This window comes from Melozone crissalis, unplaced genomic scaffold (genome assembly GCF_028551555.1).
Source record: "Melozone crissalis strain CALT ecotype California unplaced genomic scaffold, PUWL_Pcris_2 ptg000129l_1, whole genome shotgun sequence".
Taxonomy (NCBI): domain Eukaryota; kingdom Metazoa; phylum Chordata; class Aves; order Passeriformes; family Passerellidae; genus Melozone; species Melozone crissalis.
In genome coordinates this window covers 1,189,774-1,208,095 of record NW_026535903.1, presented here as the reverse complement: position 1 = coordinate 1,208,095, position 18,322 = coordinate 1,189,774, and the positions used below count along the sequence as shown (strand labels likewise).

General features: G+C 60.1%; 3 protein-coding genes across 3 annotated transcripts; all 3 read left to right on the top strand.

The window, feature by feature from the left end:
* The first annotated feature begins 1,808 nt into the window (after positions 1-1,808).
* Positions 1,809-9,845, top strand: P4HB (prolyl 4-hydroxylase subunit beta). The gene is made up of 11 exons (XM_054293096.1): positions 1,809-2,000; positions 2,259-2,465; positions 3,215-3,348; positions 3,550-3,687; positions 5,747-5,851; positions 6,127-6,252; positions 6,488-6,688; positions 7,331-7,451; positions 7,658-7,839; positions 8,253-8,339; positions 8,816-9,845. Exons 1-11 carry the CDS (start codon positions 1,838-1,840, stop codon positions 8,900-8,902), a joined length of 1,551 nt encoding a protein of 516 aa, XP_054149071.1. The 5' UTR covers positions 1,809-1,837; the 3' UTR covers positions 8,903-9,845.
* Positions 9,846-12,092: 2,247 nt separating this feature from the next.
* Positions 12,093-13,476, top strand: PPP1R27 (protein phosphatase 1 regulatory subunit 27). Its single transcript, XM_054293121.1, has 3 exons — positions 12,093-12,330; positions 13,089-13,239; positions 13,353-13,476. Exons 1-3 carry the CDS (start codon positions 12,093-12,095, stop codon positions 13,474-13,476), a joined length of 513 nt encoding a protein of 170 aa, XP_054149096.1.
* Positions 13,477-13,998: 522 nt separating this feature from the next.
* On the top strand, positions 13,999-15,020 carry MCRIP1 (MAPK regulated corepressor interacting protein 1). The gene is made up of 4 exons (XM_054293123.1): positions 13,999-14,097; positions 14,170-14,288; positions 14,383-14,481; positions 14,588-15,020. Exons 1-4 carry the CDS (start codon positions 14,090-14,092, stop codon positions 14,650-14,652), a joined length of 291 nt encoding a protein of 96 aa, XP_054149098.1. The 5' UTR covers positions 13,999-14,089; the 3' UTR covers positions 14,653-15,020.
* The last annotated feature ends 3,302 nt before the right edge of the window (positions 15,021-18,322 follow it).

Below are 18,322 nucleotides of genomic sequence, written 5' to 3'. Positions count from 1 at the left end.
CAAGGACTGAAGGTCTGGGCCGGGTAGGAGCTGGCATGTGGCCAGTGCCCGCTCATTCTGCTGGCTATGGAGAACAGCCCTCAGCCTCAGCGTGTCAGTTAGACAGAGCCCAGATGTGCCCGATAGCTGAACAAAGGCCCCTGTGCTGGCCCCAACAGCCACTCTGCGGCCAGGGATGAGCACCCAGCTGATGCAACCCCAGCGCTTTGGCAAGAGTTTCCACACCCTGGGTGTCAAGGTTTCTGTTAGATGGGTTTTCCGTGGCAGGAGGCCTGCAGGGGCAGGACAGCTGTGCTGTGCTCCAGCTTCGGGGATTCTCTGCCTCTCTTCTTGGCACATTCCTCCCCCAGCAGGGTGACAGCTGTGCTCCTGTGCCTGGTGCATGCCATGAGCTGGGAATGGGTGGCTCCTGTCACAGCCTACGTGGGACAGACCATTTGCATGAATTTGGTTCCCAGAGTAAACCCTTGGCCCCTTGCAGGTGATGCACCTTAAGGACCTCGGCCAGAAGTTGTGCAGGACCAGCCCGGGCTGTTCCCCTTTTCCAGCGCTGCAGCAGCTCCCTCTGACCCCACAGTGACAGTGCACATGCAGAGCTACCGCGGGGCAAGGCGGGCCCTTGAGCAGAGCCATCGCTGCCGGGGCTCTCCGGGCTCTCCGGGCAGTGGCTTCCACCCCTGGAACCCGACAGGCCCCGAGGTGGCCGCACGAATGCAGCGCTGATTCCCTCCCTGCCAGCCCGGCGTGCCTGCCCGGCCCTGGGCGGCCGCGGTGCCCTCACCGTGTGCCTTCCCAAACCTCGCTGGCCTCTCCCCGGGCCTGACAAGAGCGCGTGGTTCAGCACCGGCCGCAGCAATGAACGGGCCGCAGCTCCTGGCAGCACTCGGGTTCGGTACGGGAGCTGGCAAGCTCCGGGCGCGGCCCTTGCCCGGAGCACAGAGCAGCAGCGGCTTTGAGCAGCTCCGGGCTGGCGATCCCCGGGATCCCGCAGCCCCAGCCCGGCCCCGCTCCGGGCCCTGCGCGGGCGGGAGCGGCGGCGCCGGGAGCCGGCCCGGGAGCGCCCGGGGCCCTTCCCCGCCCGGGGCCCTTCCCCGCCCGCCGCGCACCAGCAGCAGCAGCAGCCGGGACCCTCGGCAGTGCCGCAGGCAGACCCGGGCGGCGGGGTTTGCCGTGCCACGGTCACCGGGCTCCTCCGTGCCCGGCCTGTCTCCGTGACCGGCGAGCTTGCAGCAAAGCGAACGGGGCCGGTGCTCGGCCCAGTCGGAGCCCAGCGCCGGAGGCAGACAGACAAGGTCGGGGCGGGCAGTGCTGCTGCCGTGACCCCGAGGGGAAGGCCGTGTCTAGCGGAGGTACGAGCAGAGCGGGACAGAATCGAATCGAATCGAACCGAACCGAACCGGGCCGGGCCGGGCCGGGCCGGGCAGGCCTCGCGCGCCGGGCTGGTCACGTGGGGCGCGCGGCCCAGTCAGGATCCACCACGCGCCCGTGGCCGCGCGCACGCGCAGTGCCGCCCAGCGGCGCTTCCTCAGTGCCACGTTCGAGGGCAGGGGCCACGCGAGACGGCGGCGCCGACCAATGGCGAGCGGCATCGCGGGGAAAGGAGCCAATGGAGGCCTGCGGGCGGGGAGCGCCGCCGGCGGCCAACCCGAGGTTGCGGCCGAGGGGCGTGCCCGGAGCTCCAGCCAATGGGCGGCGCGCAGTGGCCGGGGCAGCGGCGCCGGCCAATGGCAGGTGGGCGGTGCAGCCAATAGCGCGCAGCGGTGGCCGAGGGGGCGGGTTTATAAAGGGGAGGCGGCGCCACGGCCGCGCCAGCCCGACACTGAGGCCGCCATCAGCCATGGCGGCGGTGCGCGCTCTGCTCCCGCTGCTCTGCACGGCCCTGCTGCTGCCGCTGCCCCACCGCGCCGCCGCCCAGGAGGAGGAGGATGGCGTCCTGGTGCTGCGCGCCAACTCCTTCGAGCAGGCGCTGGCCGAGCACCGATACCTGCTCGTCGAGTTCTGTGAGCGCGGCGGGGCCGGGCCGGGCCGGGGGGAACGGGCGGGCGGGGAGCGAGGGCGCGGCCGGGGACGGGAGGGTCGGGCCGGGGAGAGGCGCTGCGGGACGGGCTCCCCCGGGCGGGTGTGGGGCCGGGCCGGGCCGGGGGTCTGCGCGGCCCCCGGCCCGCCCCTCCCCGGGGCTCCGTGAGTCCCGGCGGGCCTCGGTGCGCCCGGGAGTGGCGGCGGGGAGGCCCGGCCGCCGCTGACTCCCCGTCCCGCAGACGCGCCGTGGTGCGGGCACTGCAAAGCGCTGGCGCCCGAGTACGCGAAGGCGGCGGCGAAGCTGAAGGCGGAGGGCTCGGAAATCCGGCTGGCCAAGGTGGACGCTACGGAGGAGTCGGAGCTGGCGCAGCAGTTCGGCGTGCGCGGCTATCCCACCATCAAGTTCTTCAAGAACGGCGACAAGGCTGCGCCCAAGGAGTACACGGGTGAGGAGGGGCAGCACGCAGGTGAAGAGGGCCTGGCTGCGACGCCAGGGTGCAGAGGGCAGCAACGTGGCGCCGGGTCCCTGCACATGGCCCCATGCTGGAGCTGTGCTGCTGTGCCCGGACAAGGTCCACTGTGACAGCGACCTGGGGATGGTGCTGGGCCCATGGGGAACGGGCCAGCCTGCAATGGCCTCCCTCTGGAGAGATCCCTGAGGGCAGCCAGAGTGGAGGAAGCTGCTTTTAGCAAAGTGACTTGAGCTTGTTTTTTGTGTGGCTTAAGTTGACTCAAGCCTTTCCAGAACTGGAAACACACCTGGGCCACTGGGTGAGGAGGCAAACACGGGTAGTGAGAGGGCTGCAAGGAAGGCCAAGACAGAATTCAGCCAAGCCAGGCCCCAGAGTGCTGGTAACAGAGGGTGGCATCCATAATAGAGATCCTGGAAGGAAAAGGTGCTGTGATAGCATAAGTAATACTGAGGTCATGGAGGAGTGTTGCATTACTGGTCAAAGTTTAAGGACGGGGGCAGGAGGTGAGAGAGGAATGGATTTGTGGGAGTCCCTGTACCTTGACTTATCAATTAGGGATAAGCTTAATTGCACTGTGAGTGAAAGGGAGAGAGTTGCGCAAATGCGATCCTGGTTCTTGCTGATCTCTTGACCAGCTGCTGAAAATCTTTTCTCTCCAAGCTGTAGGGCTTTGTGCTCTTGGCCTTGGCTGGGGGAAGGTGACTCCTTGCTCTCTCCCGTAGCTGGCAGGGAGGCAGACGACATCGTCAGCTGGCTGAGGAAGCGCACGGGCCCGGCTGCTGCCAGCCTGGCTGATGTGGCTGCTGCCGAGGCTCTGGTGGACTCCAGTGAAGTGGTGGTGATTGGTTTCTTCAAGGTAGAGTTTGTGTTTCCCCTGGAGATGCTCTTGTGTGTGTCCAGGGCCTTCCCTGCTCCCTCCTGGCTGGGGAAGGTTCTATGCCTTATGCAATACTCGCTGCATTGCCTTCCTTGATCTTCCAGTTCTTCGGGCTGGGCCCTGGGATGGGAATGCTTGAGGTGATGTGGCTCCTCAGAGACACCTTTCTTTGCTCCCCAGGATTCGGCATCAGAGGCAGCAAAGGAGTTCCTGCAGGCAGCAGAAGCTGTGGATGATATTCCTTTTGGGATTTCCTCCAGTGCTGATGTCTTCACCAAGTACCAGATTAGTAAGGACAGTGTCATCCTCTTCAAGAAGGTACTGGCTGGTGCCAAGCCTGAGCACCACACTGGGCTCTGCTGTCTATTTCCTTTTATTTAATTAGTCAGACTCCCACAAGGTCGGTCCTGGATGAAACAAAGGCCCCATGCTGCTGCTGTAGCTGTTCTTGGGCCTCAGAGCCTGTGGCCCCTTTGTGGGCTGGGGAGCCTCAGGGCCCACAGTGTGCAGCTGTGTCAGTCTGCCAGCCCTGTGCTGCTCTCCCAGAGCTGCTGGGCTTTGGGTGCAGCTTGTTCCTTCACTCCCTTCCCTTTTAGCCAGCTCTCTGCAGTGCAGCAGTGTCACACAGTCCTGGACAGGCCCGACGGAACAGTAGATGAGCCCTCTGGCTGCCTTGGTGCTGTTTGGCTGTGTCTGAGCAGAGCTGCTTTTCACTGCCCGCTGCTGACCCCTGCTGTGTCCAGGAGCTGCTCTGTCTCTCTGCTGTGGGTTCTGCAGTGCAGGGATTCCAGAGAAGCTCCTAAGAGGATTTGCAGTTCCAGCTTACTGGGCTGGGGCAGTGCATTATGTGCAGAAGGGTGCTGACTGCCTGCAGAACCACAAATGCTCTAATGGAGGCATGACAATCCCTGTCACTGGGATGGATTTCCAAGTCTGAGCAGACAAGAAGAGGTTCTTCAGGCTTGGTGGCTCCTCACCCAGAGGTGCTGTGAAGCAGGACTGAGTGCTTTGGGTTCAGATTTACTAAAGCTGTAATGTCATCAATTGTGACTTTGCCCAGCCTGACCTAACACAAGACTTCCTTTTTGTTCACCTGAAACAATTGTTTTATTATACTGTACTTCTGACACTGTAGATTTTTTATGGTGATAGAAGCTTGTAGACTTCAATTCTGAGTCAGAGTCCCTCAGGTCAGTGTGGCTGAGGAAATATCCGGCTAATGAGCTCAAAATGCATTAGCAAAATGGGGGGAGAAGGGAGGGAGGAGTGTTTTGTTCTTGTCTCGTTTGGTAGCTGTGTGTTATTGCATGAGTAGCTCTGTATGTCAGCTTTGTGTGCCCTGCTCTGTGTGTGCTGGGAGCAGGAGTGACCGTGCTGTGCCAGGCTGGGGAGGGGCAGGAGTGCTCAGATCTGCCCAGCCACTGGGGCTCCTCTCTGTTCTGTGCAATGGCATGGCAGTGCCACAGCAGCTCCTGGATAGGTCTGCTCTGAACCAGGCAGAAAAGGAGCACCCACAGAAATCAAACCCCAGGGCAGGAGACCTTCATGGCCTGTTTTGGTTTTGGGCTTTGGCTCCGTACCATTAGTTGGGTCTGAACTGAGAGGGTTTGGCTCATTGTTCTTCTCTTACTCTGTGAGAGTTGTCCAGACTTGCAGAGGGCCTCACACAGCTGTCCTGATGGTGCTGAGGCAATCTGCAGAACTCCTCAGAGTGTTTGCAGAGTTGTTTTCCTCAGCTTTTCCACTGAGGCTGGTGTGCCTCCCCTTAACAGAAGGTTATCTGAGTCCACACTCTTCCTTCTGTCAACAGCCTTAGTGTGGCCTTGCCAGGGCACCGCTGTGCCCTTCTGCACATCCTCCCTGCAGCCTGGATGGGCCCTCTGCAGCTGTTGCTGTTTCAGGCTGCCAGAGGGTTCTGGGAATCCTGCTCGGGGCTGACAGGGGTGATGGCCCTGTGGAACAGGACCTGGCACCTCTGGCGAGGTGTGCAGCATGTGCTGTTGTCCTGACACAGACTGGAGTGAGTCCCCTGAGCTGGGCGAGTCGCTGTTTGCTGTCAGGTGTTCCCAGCACTGTGTGGCTGCAGTGGCTGCTCAGGGCCCTTCCTGGTGACTGGCACCATGAGTGCTCCCGCACTGGTGCAGAGCAAGGCTGAGATCAAACCTGGCTGTTGCTGCTGCTTGCCTTCTGGTTGGGGGTGATTTAAAGCTTTGCTTGCAAGGAAGATGGGCACCTTGATCCAGGTTTTAGGTGGATTTTTGGTAACCTCGTTGAGATGGAAGCCTGCTCAGAAGGAGTGCAGCTGAGATCCCTTGGGGCAGTGAGAGATTTGTGTGAGATGCACAAGTGTTCTGATGAAAAATGTCTGTTCTTGCAGTTCGATGAAGGCCAGAACAACTTTGAAGGGGATCTCACAAAAGATAATCTGCTGAACTTCATCAAGTCTAATTCATTGCCTCTGGTCATAGAGTTCACTGAGCAGGTGGGTTTTAGATGTCCAACAAGGCCTTCCCGTTGCTGCTGCAAGAATATAGTAGAGGTCCACTTGTAGATTGTATGGCCATGTTTTATTGTGGGGCTGGCTCTGGGGATGTGGAGGAGTGGGGAGGACACAGAATACAGAGATGGGAGCTTGCTGTGCAGAGCAGGCCTGCAGCGTTGGAGGCTGCTCTGGGCTGCTCAGCATAGTAGAGTTAAACTGGTCTGGATACTGATATGCCTCTGTTCCAAAAATAAAGTTTATTTTTTACTCCTCAGACTGCTCCTAAAATATTTGGAGGAGAGATCAAGACTCATATTCTGCTTTTCCTACCAAAAAGTGTGTCTGACTATCAAGGGAAGCTGGACAACTTCAAGAGTGCAGCTGGGGACTTCAAAGGGAAGGTGAGCTGGATTTCTTGGATCATGAGCTAGGAGACCACCCACCTCTGTGGAGAAGTGTAGCACTGTCTTTAACCATGGAGCAGCTGTGGAGGGGGACTTCAAGCCAGCTCTCTCCTCTGGGACAGGGGAGGAAAAGAGCCAGCTCAGCTACACTTGGTGTGAGCATGCATGTGAAGCGTCAGTAGCTACAAGGTACTCGTGTTCACCTCCTGCCTTTCCCTTTTTTCCCCCCAAGATCCTGTTCATCTTCATAGACAGTGACCACAGTGACAACCAGAGGATTTTGGAGTTCTTTGGCCTGAAGAAGGAAGAGTGCCCAGCTGTACGTCTGATCACCCTGGAGGAAGAAATGACCAAATACAAACCTGAATCTGATGAGCTCACGGCAGACAAGATCAAAGAGTTCTGTAACAAATTCCTGGCAGGCAAGATCAAGGTATGTGGATGAACAGCAGTGGTGATGAATGGGGTGGCTGAGAGGGAACAGAAATGCTCCCTGTGAGGGGCTGGAGAAGCTCCTCCACCTTGTGCACGGAGCATCCCTTGGGCTTTGTGCTTAGGAGTGAAAGGCAAAGCTGCTGGGGCCCGGGGGCTGCAGGAGGGTGAGCCAGAGGAGGGCCTGGGGCACGGCAGGCAGCTGTGCTCTCCCTGTGGGGACTGCACTGTTGATCCGGTTGCTCTTTCTGCCAGCAGCGTGTGGAAGGTGTGAATTCTGTGGCACAGGGGAAAGGGTTGTCAGCTCCCATCTGCTGAGGGGCTCTGTGTGGCTCAGCCTGCAGTGAGGGTGCAGCAAAGCCCAGTCCTTGGGGAACAGGGCCGTCAGCAGGGCTGGGGGCTTTCCTCCTGCAGAGCTCTGTTGTCATTCTCTGCTCAACAGCACCTGCTCCTCCTGCTGGGCCGGGGTGGGAAGGAGACTCTGTGGGACAAGAGGAAGTGACAGTTCATCTGGTTGCTTGCAGCCTGTGACTGAGGCACCAGTGGGGTGTTGAAACCTGGCTTTTCCAGGATGTGTGATTGCACGATCAGCCCCAGTAGCTATGCAGCAAACAGTTTGTCTGAATTTCACTTTTTGTTCCAGCCCCACCTAATGAGTCAGGATCTTCCTGAAGACTGGGACAAGCATCCTGTCAAAGTTCTGGTTGGGAAGAACTTTGAAGAAGTTGCTTTTGATGAGAACAAGAATGTCTTTGTGGAGTTCTGTGAGTATCTTTCTCCAGCTGATTCCAAGTAACTGGTGTGAAAGAATTGCCAAAACCCCTGTGTGACCAGGATTAGGGGAAAAGCCTTTTGCAGCCTGGGCCCCAAAAGCAGTGCCTTGGTTGCAGAGATGTGTGAGAACTGTCTGGCTGGGGAGGAGCGGTGCCTCGTTAGATTGCTGGTGCAACTGTGTGTCTGTGATTAACAGATGCCCCGTGGTGTGGTCACTGCAAGCAGCTGGCCCCGATCTGGGACAAGCTGGGAGAAACCTACAGGGACCACGAGAACATTGTCATTGCCAAGATGGACTCGACGGCTAATGAAGTGGAGGCAGTGAAAATCCACAGCTTCCCCACGCTCAAGTTCTTCCCTGCAGGCTCTGGCAGAAATGTAAGCAGGCAGCTGGGCTGGCCAGGGAGCACAGAGCGCTCGCTGCTCGCTCTGCACAGCACTGGGGAGGGCTCTGCATCCTGTGGGCACGGAACACGGCGAGTCTGCAGGACACCCAGGGCCCTGTGAGGGGTCTGGGCTGTAGGGAAAGAGCCTGGGGGGCAGTGGGAAGTGGGAATGGGGAAAAGAGGGAGCATAGAGGACAGTGTGCTCATCTGCAGGCTATTCTTTCCTCGCAGTGATCTCTGAAGTCTAGTGGCTGAGCTGTTTTCCTTCGTCTCATATGGGTGAAGGTGAATTTTTAAATTCCCTTTTGCTTGGCATGTTCACTGTTGCTCAGAAAGAGAATTCTCCTCTCCAGGGGTGTGGGTCTGTAGTGCCCATAACCAGCATCCTTGTGTTTTCCTGTGTAGGTAATTGACTATAATGGGGAGAGGACACTAGAAGGATTCAAAAAATTCCTGGAGAGCGGAGGTCAGGATGGGGCAGCAGCTGATGATGTGAGTAATGTGCATGGTTACTCTGGGCCCTTGGGAGCAGGGTTCTGTGCCTGAACCCTCAGTCCTAAATAAGATCCTGTGTTGTTACACATCATGTTGCTGGTGAGCAAAGTGCCCGCACCAGTGTGGTCTGTTGGGGTGGCTGTGGGCCTGCAGTGGGCTCCTGTCCTGGAGAGCACTGCTGGGGCACTCGGCACCTGGAGCTGGGCTGTGTGATCAGTGCCACATGCCTGTGTGTCTGCTTGGAGGCTCTCACCTGCTGGGGGCTGGGGAGGCTACTACAGGTGTACAGGTGCCATCTTCCATAAGGCTTCCTAATCCTTAATGTCCTGAGTCTGAAGCTCTTGATAGAAGTCTCTGGATGTGTTGTTAGCATGGCAGCAGAGAGCAGTGACCAGATGAGGGCTGCTGCTCAGTGCTGGATCCTGGGTCTGCCTCATGTGCCAGAAACCAGGAGCTGTCTGTAACCTCCACAGGATCTGGAGGACCTGGAGATGGATGAAGAAACTGAACTTGAGGAAGGTGATGAGGATGAGCAGAAACTCCAAAAGGATGAATTGTAAAGAGAAGACTGATCTACATCACCCAAAAAAATCAGACACTAAATTGGCTGCTATGATGCAGCCCAGTGAGTCAGAAACCCATTAAGATTTAAAGCAGAAGGTAAATGACTGGAAATCCAGGGATTGGCTTCTAAAGTAACACTTTACCCTCACTTGTCTGTACACTTACCTTTTCTTTCTTTTGGCTTTTGAAAAGGGAACTGTCACTAGGGAGCCAGCCCAGCCAGCTGGGCTCTTTTTTCTATTGTGATGTACTTTTTTGTACACAGCTTTTGTCTGGAGAACTCTGTTCTTCTGGGCAGCAGGAGGTTGTGAGGTGGTACCAGGAGTTCAGTAGCCTGACAATCTGGAGCCTTGCCACTAACATCTTCCAGACAGCTTTTTTTTCTCTTTTTCTTTTAAAACTAAAGCCCCTAATTGATTTCTGCACCTGGCAGGGTCCTTAATGGTGTCCGCTGTTCTTCCCTGGAGCTGGCCTTCAGCAGATGTGGGGGCAGAAGGCTGATGGCTTCCTGGGGAAAGGTGTATGTGAAGGTGCTTCTCTTCATGCTAGCCAGATGTTTCCTTTCCCTTCTCCTTTAAGACACTTGGAGATGTCTATTCCAAGCTCCTGGAGGGGTGGAATACTCTGTGCACTGGCTGTGGCAGGCTCTGAGGGTGGAGGTGGCTGCTGGCTCACCAGCTGTGTTGACATCATTTTGATCAAAGACAAGAGTTGCAATCCCTTTCACGAATTATTTTGAGTGTGTTGACCCGGCAGGTGGGTGGTGGGGGAGGGCCTGATAAACAGATCAAACAGGACATTTGCAATTACTGGGGTTTGGGAATGTGGCTGAGGGAGTGCCTCACAGGCCTGAGCTGCATCAGGCTGGTTCTTAGCATTCTGCTACAATAACATTGGTACTGAATTTGATGGCCAAATAAAGTTGAGATTTTAATACTATTATGTCTCTTTGTCTTTATCAACATGTAGGATATTTGAACCTACCCTGGAAGGGGAGATCAGAGTCATAGGATGATTCCCATGGGACTCTGCTGCAATGGGGTGTGTGTCACGTTCTCCAAGTAATTAGTAAAGGAAAAGAACATTCCAGTGCCGGTGTCCTGTCCGGATTCCAGGGGCTGGTGCAGGTGTGAGCGGCCGTGGCTTGGCCCTGGGAGTGTGCAGCCCCTGGGCCAGCTGGCTGGGCTGAGGGGACATTGCTGCTGGGCTCTGCTAGTCAGGCTCACATGACCTCCTGAGCCACGCTGCTATTTCCAAACCTGCTGCTTGCTGCTGAAGGTATTTTGGTTAGAAAATATGCTATAAATGTCACAGGGAGGGCATGGTGAGGCTAGAGGACAACTGGGGGCACCTCTGTCGATGGGATGTGTGCTGGAGCAGTGGCACAGGGTGTTGGATGACACTTGTGTCTGTCTCCAGCTCCAGCCTTTGTGCCCCAGATGTGGTGTTCCCAAACTTGGGGCACAGCAGCGCCAGGGCTGGGGCTGAGCAGGCCCCCACTCAGCACGGGATGAGGAAGGGCTGTCCCTGACAGAGCAGCAGCCAGGTGTGTGTGAGACCTGTACCTGCAGCTACAGGGAGGAGCTGCCTCCCTCCAGGGCTATGACTGAAGGTGGGCAGTGGCCACTGCTGCACCCACAAACACAGCGGTGCTGGGGGCCTGGGCTGGTTGGTGACAGCTGCTTCGTCTTTTGGAGTGGGGAGGAAGGGACTCTCGCTAATCAAGTCCCACTGAAAGGAGGGACTAGAATTTGACTCAAATGGGTCTGTTTTGCACAGCCAGTTGAACTGTGACCAAGCCTGAGCTCTGCAGAGCTCTCCTCTCTCTGGGCAGACACCCACTGTGCCGGGCTTAGACGAGGTGCCTCCCCTAGCCCAAGGGTCCCTGTGGCAGGGCAGGAGCTCAGCAGCCATTGGATGTACATGCCTAATTGCTGTTCCAAGAAAGCAGGCTGCAAGTGTTCTGTGCCGTGTTCAGGCTCATCCACAAGCGGATGGTCGGTCAAGGGATCGATGCTTTTGCCAGCAGATAAACAAGTGCAGGAGTTCTGGGGTGTGTGCCTGCCTGTGCTGCTGGGGTCAGGGCAGGGCTCTGCAGCAGGAGGGCAGAGTGAAACCCCTGACTCCTAAAGCAGCACAGGGATTTTTTTCTGACACACCAGCCTGGACAATCCCCATCACCGTGACAAAGCACAAAATGCTTAATTGTCTGATGTGCCCAAACCTGGCTGGGGGAAAACAGTGGTTGCTTAAACCGTGATGGACCTGAATGACTCCTCTGTGGCAGATGGTTCTGTTTTGGGTCACGACAGTGTAGCTGGAGAGTATCAGAGGCAGGGGCTGTCTGGTGGTGGTGCTGTTCTTCTGCTGTTCCTCGAAGGCTGCTTGCAGTAGCCTGCCCTCAGCAGCAGCTGCTTCCCTGTCTCTAGGACAAGGAACAGCAGGGACCAGCAGGGCAGGCTTCTGGTCCTGTGCCTGTCCTGGGATCACCAGCAGCACCTCTGTCCTCGCAAGGGCACAGGGGCCATCAGACACTCAGGCTGTGCTTGCTGGCTGTGTGCTGTCACAGTTGGGCCGGGCAGCACAGCTCCTCCTGCTCCTTTCGAGTTGTCCCCTCTGGCTACAGGAGGGTGACAGCTCTGGATGTGACGGTGCCCACAGCCCTGGCACACGCACACTGCGCTGGGACAGGGTGGCCGGTGCCCCTTTCCCCACAAGGGCTCAATGTTGGGAAATTCCTTCCAGGCTCCCCTGAAGGACTACCCAAGCAAGAGTAGATCTGACCCCTTGGACAGGGCACATCAACAGGTGGGTGGTAAGATGAGACACCAACTTCTGCCCAAAAGTGGGAGGCTGCAGGCCCAGGCGGCTCGATTACAAAGCATCATGGCAAATAGCATGAGCTGCATGTCCCCAAAATAGCCCGGGGCAGTCTTTATAACGCGGTGCTCCCAGAGAACCATCAGTCCTGGGCCAAGGGCCTGGAGGTGAGCTGCGGGTGCCGGTGCCACGTCCTGCGAGTGCCCCAGGAGAGCGGGAGAGCAGCACGGTGACAGCCACATCGCTGCAGCAGGGAACACAGCGGGACACGGCAGGGCCAGCACAGAGCTGCAGCCGGACGGGCCGTGAGGGCCGCAGAGGAGGCAGCAGGGCAGCGAGGGGCCGGGCTGCGTGCTGAGCAGCCCCATGCCGCTGTGCCTGAGGGCTGCTGCCGCCAGCATGAGGGACTATTGCCCCGCGGTGCCGCGGTACGGCCGGTGCACGCCGCGGTACGGCCGGTACGCGCCCCGGCTCCGGGCCTCCCGCACCGTGCGCTTCCCCAACGACGTCGTGTTCCAGGACCACATCAAGCAGGGGGACCTGGAGCAGGTGGGCAGGTTCATACGGGCCAGGAAGGTGACGCTGGACACCATCTACCCTTCTGGTGAGTGCTGCTGGGCCGCGGAGCTGGGCAGAGCAGCGGCACAGCCTGGTGGGGCTGAGGGACACCGGGGCTGTGAGGAACACCGGGGCTGGGCTGGGCCGTGAGGGACACCGGGGCTGCGCTGTGGGCCCCCCTCAGCAGGACTGAGCAAGCTGGGCCCCTCAGCAAGGAGCAGAGCCCCAGGGTGGCCCCAGCATCTCCCCTTACCAGCAGAGTCAGCGGAAAGGGGGAGCCTGGCCCCGGTCCCTGTAAGGCACCATCGAGCCCCCACAGCGTGGTGGGACCCCAAAGGACGGCAGCAAGCACAGGCTGCGGGCTCTGGGCAGCACCCTGGGGCTCCTGCCTTTTCCCCTGACTGGGGGATCTGCATTTGTTCCTGGCTCTGCCCGTTTCTCACAGGCACTGCTCCCTCTTGTATGTCTGACTCTGGGGGCTCAGGGAAAGCTCTGCGTGCACAGCCTCACCAGAAATTGTTCATGGAATGCCTGATCTGTACAGGCCGGTGTGGAGCCCAGATCTGTCCTTTTCTTGCGCTTGGCTTCTGCTCTCACAGGGCCATGGAGACCCTCCCAGACAGGGCATTCATGCTGCAGAAGGGCAGCAGGAACCCACAGCAGCTCCTCTGGCTTTCTCACTCTGTGTTTCTTTCCCCACCGTCCTCCCCCTGAGCAGGAGAGTGCCTGCCCCCCTTTCCCGAGCTGCGAATGCAGCGTGCAGAGCGCTCCCTCCCGGGCAGGGCTGACCCGCTGTCCCCGCAGGCATGGCAGCGCTGCACGAAGCCGTGCTGACGGGGAACCTGGACTGCGTCAAGCTCCTGGTCAAGTACGGCGCTGACATCCACCAGCGCGACGAGAACGGCTGGACGCCCCTGCACATGGCCTGCAGCGACGGCTACGCCGACATCGCCAGGTACGGCCCCGGGGCATGGAGCACAGGCACCGGCGGCTCCTCGGGCTGCCCGAGCACCGGCGGCTCCTCGGGCTGCCCGGGCCGGGCCGGTTGCTCAGCTCCGCGCCCTGCAGGTACCTGCTGTCCCTTGGGGCCAGCCTGGAGGCCACCACGGACGACGGGGAGAAACCCTCGGACCTCATCGACCCCGAGTACGAGGACCTGGTGCTGCTGCTGGGAGGCGCCGCGCTGCGCTGAGCCGGGACCGGAACACCGAGCGCCGCGGGCCGGCCCGGGGGCTGCGCCGGCCCGGGAACCGGGGCCGCGTCTGCCCGGGAACCGGGGCTATTCCGGACCGGGAACCGGGACTAAGCTGGACGGGGAACCGGGGCTATTCCGGACCGGGAACCGGGGCTGCGCCTGACTGGGAACTGGGGCTGCGCCCGGGCTGGGCCCGGGCGGCCAACGGGCAGCAGCGCCCGGTACTGCCAATCGCGAACCACTTTGTACTTTTCCAATAAAGCATCTCGGTTATTACCTCCGGTACCATCTCCGCTACCGCCTCCGGTGCCATCTCCGGTTCCGCCGGGGCGGGGGCGTGGCGTGGCGGCGGGGGCGTGGCCAGCGCCGTGCGCAGGGCCGGCGCGGGGGTGTGTCCGCCGCCGGGAGGGGGGCGTGGCCGCGCCTGCGCGGTGCGGCGCTTCCGTCTGTGCGGCTGGCGCAGGCGGGAGGGCCCAGGTGAGGGGCGCGCGTTGCCCGGCGACGGGCGGGGGGCGCCGCGCGGCCAGGCCCGGCCGAGCCCTCCCTTCCTCCCGCAGCCCCGCCGAGCCCCTTCCGGCCCCGCCGAGCGCCGCCGAGCGCCGCTGCCGACATGGCCAGGTGAGCCCCGCCCGGCCCCGGGCCCAGCGCGGCCCCGGGCCCGGCTCAGTTCCCCCCGCGCTCCGCTTGCAGCTCCCCCGTCTCCCGGGTGGTGTACAACGGAAAGCGGAGCGGCGGCCCGCGCTCCCCCGGCGCCGGCAGCGAGATCTTCACGCCGGCCCACGAGGAGAACGTGCGCTTCATCTACGAGGGTGAGCGGGGCGGCGGCCGCGGGGCGGGGGCGCGGGCGGCTCGGGGCGGCCGAGGCGAGCGGCCCCGGCCCTGGCCCTGACCCTGTCCCCGCAGCCTGGCAGTGCGTGGAGCGCGACCTGCGCAGCCAGATGGGCTCCGAGCGCGGCCTGGTCGAGGAATACGTGGAGAAGATGCCGAACCCCAGCCTGAAAGGTGCGGGGGACGGGGGCACCGCGCCGGCCGGGCCGGCCCGGATTGGGCGCGCCGGGCGGGGGCTGCCGTGCCTCTGCCCCCAGAGTCTCTCCTGTCTCCCTTGCAGCGTTTAAACCCGTCGACCTGGGTGATCTGAAGAGGAGAAACACACAGGATGCAAAGAAGTCCTAAAGTGGATCCTCCCTGCGGGTCGGCTACTCTCCTGAGGTCCTCAAGCAGATTTAATTTGAGATTTTGTGTTGATTTTCTCCTCTGGTCTGTCCTTCTAAAAGCCCGTGGGAGAGCCAGTCAGCTCTGGGGCTGGCTCTGAAGCTGCCTGAGGTCGAGGATGCTCAGGGCCTCACCGAGACTGCCCAGAGCCTGTTGCAAAGGATTCCAGTCCCCCGCTCATAGCTTTCTCTGGCCTCAAGCCGCCCTTCCCCACTTCATGCTGAGCAACCCGATCCCCTGTTCCCCTCCTGTCGCTGCCCTCTGTGCCAGGCTGGGCAGGCCGAAGCAGACGCGCTGTTGGATCGGGCAGCACGGGGTCTCGCTTTCCTCAGCTCCACGTCTGCTGGGGCTGGCCGAGGGCAGGTGGCACAGTCGAGTCTGTTCCTGTGCCTCCCGACACAGGGACAGCCCCTGTGCAGCCCCGCTGTGCAGCTGAGGGCTGGGAGGCCATAGCCAGGCTCCTCCCAGTTCCTCTGTGGCAGCAAGCTAGAGCACGTGGGCCACGTCTGAGGCCACATTTTCTACCTGCTTAGATCAGGCCTGGTCGCTGTGGTGCTGCAGGGGAAGGTGTTCCTCTCCCTGCAGATGGAGAGGTGGAGTGTCAGCACCAGCCCCAGGCTTCTGAGAGGTGCTCAGAGGGACCTGGGCCACCTGCAGCTCCACAGGAGACAGTGGCCGTGGGGGCAGCCGTGGGGCTGCACGGAGCAAGGCTCGGGAGCTCCTTGCCCTGGCAACGCTGCAGTTTTGTACTAACGCCATTTTCCAGATACGCAGCCCTTGGAAGAGAGCCGGCCCCTCAGGCTGCCCTGGGTGGCCACAGTGGTGGAACCACACCAGGGGTGCTTCCTTTAGCCCCTCGCTCGCGGCACCGCGTGGATGGTTCCTGCGTCCCTGCCTGAGAGTTGGCGTGCCAGCTGTGCCCGGCCGAGCTGCGGGGCTGCCCCGAGGGAGGGCTGGCAGCCCCCTGCCCGCCCGTGCTCCGGGCTGGCGGGGATGGGGCTGCCAGGCCCGTGCAGTGCCAGTGGCTGTGGGGAGGGCTGCAGGGACTTGGGGCTGCCAATACCTTTCCTTTGTTGAGTCCTTGAGTTGTACTGTACCCTTTCCTTTCTGTGGTATGTCACTTGAGGAGTGTTGTAAATAAACGCTGGTGTCCTTTTGGGGCGGCCTTGGTGTGGTGCTGCAGCCTGGCCCAGCTCTGGGGCGTGGACGAGGGGCAGAGAGCTGTGTTTGGTCTTGCCCTTGCTGGGCTCTTGGTTTCCCTGCAGGCAGGTGCAGCGTGTCGGTGGCACAGTGCCCTTGGGCTTGGGCAGCCAGCATCCCTGGAGCTGTGGCTGCACCCAGGATTTAAATGTTGAGACTATTAATACCCTCATATCCTCTTCCCTCTCCTGCTTTAATGGCATTTAGGCTATACTTAGCATTGCTAGAATTTCTGCCTGAGTGCATCTTGACACTTACCACGACCCTGTTTACCTCCCATCACCAAAACATTCCTGCTGCTTGGTCCTGGCACAGCAAGATGGAAACTCAGCCCCTGTTGCCTCCTGAGCCACCCCAGGCCCTGCATCCGTGCAGCTGCGGGCAATGGGGGACAGGAGTGATGGTGTCACTGTCAGAGCCCCTCTCCTTTCACTCTTGTGTTGGGATGGGCCCTGTGGTGTGTTCAGGGAGCCGGGCAGGCCAGTGGGGTGCCCTGCTCAGAGCCCTTGGCATGCCCAGGGCTGTGCCCTGTGTCCTGTGTCCAGGCAGGCCTGCTCAGCTGCCATGGCGCCCAGCACTGCCCCCCGTCTGGGCACCCGTCTGGGGCCATCCCAGCTCTGCAGGCCCCCACACGCCCTGGGCATGAGCGCCCTGCTGCAGCACCCCCACTTCTGCCTTGTTTTCCTCTGCTTGGGCACAGTAAAGCCAGAGGCAAAGCAGCTGCTCAAGCTCTAATGAAATGTACAAAAAACATCCTATAAGCAGGCAATTTTTATAAAGACTGATGCCAAATTGCAGGGCAAGGATGGTGAGGTGGTAGGGGGAGGTGGTGGGTGTTAGGGGTGTGAGGAGTGAGGCCACAGGCCAGAGAAATCAGGCTGTTTACCTATAAAAATCAACCTCATCAGAGTTTATTTCCCTGTGCCTTGGACACAGTGCTCTTCATTAGATTAAAGGGTGGGAGGAGGAGAGGAACGTGTTTGTCATCAAATTAGGTGGTGGGGAAGAGGCCTGGCAGCAGGCAGAATCGACTTAGGAGACCAATTTGTGGTGCTCAATTCCCTTGATAAAGTGGGAATTTTCCTACGAGGCGCTGCGCCTAGGGGTGCCTGCTGGGCTGGGCTGGGCTGGGCTGGGGGGCACTGCCCGCCGTGCCTGGCTCTGCCAGGAGGGCACTGCCTGGGGGACACAGCCCCGGGCACCAGGCTGGGGGTGAGGAGCTGCCTCAGCCCCATTCCATGCCCTGGGACGAGCTCACAGCCAGGGGCTGGCTCCATGGCCGCGCTGTGGTTCTGCAGAGTCTCTGCTCAGGGCAGAGTGGTTCCAGCGCGGGCTGCCTGAAGAGGCCGGGGGTGCTTGGGTGCTCCATCCCTGGAGACACTCAGTGCCCGGCTGGACGGGGCTCTGAGCAGCCTGGTGCTGCAGGTGTCCCTGTGTCCCTGCTCACTGCAGGGGCTGGGCCAGAGGACGTTTAAAGGTCCCTTCCCACCCAAACCATCCTGCAAGTCTGGCCAGGCTGATGTCAGCACCTTCATCCCTCTGGATACCATGAACGAGCGGCTCCGGTAGGGCGGCTGAGGGCAGCGCCTGCCAGTGTGTGTGTACACGTGAGTGTGTGTGTCTGTGTGTGTGTGTGTGTGTGTGTGTGTGTGTGTGTGAGTGTGTGTGTCTCTGTGTGTGTGAGTGTGTGTGTCTCTGTGTGTGTGTCTGTGTGTGTGTGTGTGTGTGTGTGTGAGTGTGTGTCTCTGTGTGTGTGTCTGTGTGTGTGTGTGTGTGTGTGTGTGTGTGTGTGTGTGTGAGTGTGTGTGTCTCTGTGTGTGTGTGTCTCTGTGTGTGTGTCTGTGTGTGTGTGTGTGTCTGTGTGTGTGTGTGTGTGTGTGTGTGTGAGTGTGTGTGTCTCTGTGTGTGTGTCTGTGTCTGTGTGTGTGAGTGTGTGTGTGTGTGTGTGTGAGTGTGTGTGTCTCTGTGTGTGTGTGTGTCTGTGTCTGTGTGTGTGTGTGTGTGTGTGTGAGAGTGTGTGTGTATACACGTGTGTCTCTGTGTCTCTGTGTGTGTGTGTGTGTGTGTGGCATACATGTGTGCTCTATGTGTGCACGCACCTGCGCAGGGCTCAGCGCCAGGGGACACAGGACATTTCCCCAGCTCACCCATGGGCTGGGGCTGGCTTGAGGTCCCTGGAGCGTCCCATCATTGTGTGGCACGCACAGGACCACCCTTGCTGGGCACGGTCTGGGGGCCAGCCTGGCCCCAGCGGGGTCGGGGGTCCGCAGTGGGTGTTGCCACAGCAACGCTGGAGCAGGGCACAGCTCCGTGCCATGCCCATATTTACCTTCCCAGAAACCGCTTGGTGCTCCAGCAATTTGCCTCAATTAGGCTCGTTACCGCGTCAGGAAGGCCGCAGTGACGGCAGCGGCTGCAGGGCCGCTGGCTC

Coding starts and splice junctions, on each gene's coding strand:
- MCRIP1 (XM_054293123.1), top strand. Junction 14,289..14,382: donor CGTGCGCTTCATCTACGAGG/GTGAGCGGGGCG, acceptor CTGTCCCCGCAG/CCTGGCAGTGCGTGGAGCGC. Junction 14,482..14,587: donor GCCGAACCCCAGCCTGAAAG/GTGCGGGGGACG, acceptor TCTCCCTTGCAG/CGTTTAAACCCGTCGACCTG.
- PPP1R27 (XM_054293121.1), top strand. CDS start 12,093: ATGCCGCTGTGCCTGAGGGCTGCTGCCGCCAGCATGAGGGACTATTGC. Junction 12,331..13,088: donor GGACACCATCTACCCTTCTG/GTGAGTGCTGCT, acceptor CTGTCCCCGCAG/GCATGGCAGCGCTGCACGAA. Junction 13,240..13,352: donor GGCTACGCCGACATCGCCAG/GTACGGCCCCGG, acceptor CGCGCCCTGCAG/GTACCTGCTGTCCCTTGGGG.
- P4HB (XM_054293096.1), top strand. CDS start 1,838: ATGGCGGCGGTGCGCGCTCTGCTCCCGCTGCTCTGCACGGCCCTGCTG. Junction 5,852..6,126: donor TCATAGAGTTCACTGAGCAG/GTGGGTTTTAGA, acceptor TTTACTCCTCAG/ACTGCTCCTAAAATATTTGG. Junction 6,689..7,330: donor TCCTGGCAGGCAAGATCAAG/GTATGTGGATGA, acceptor TTTTTGTTCCAG/CCCCACCTAATGAGTCAGGA.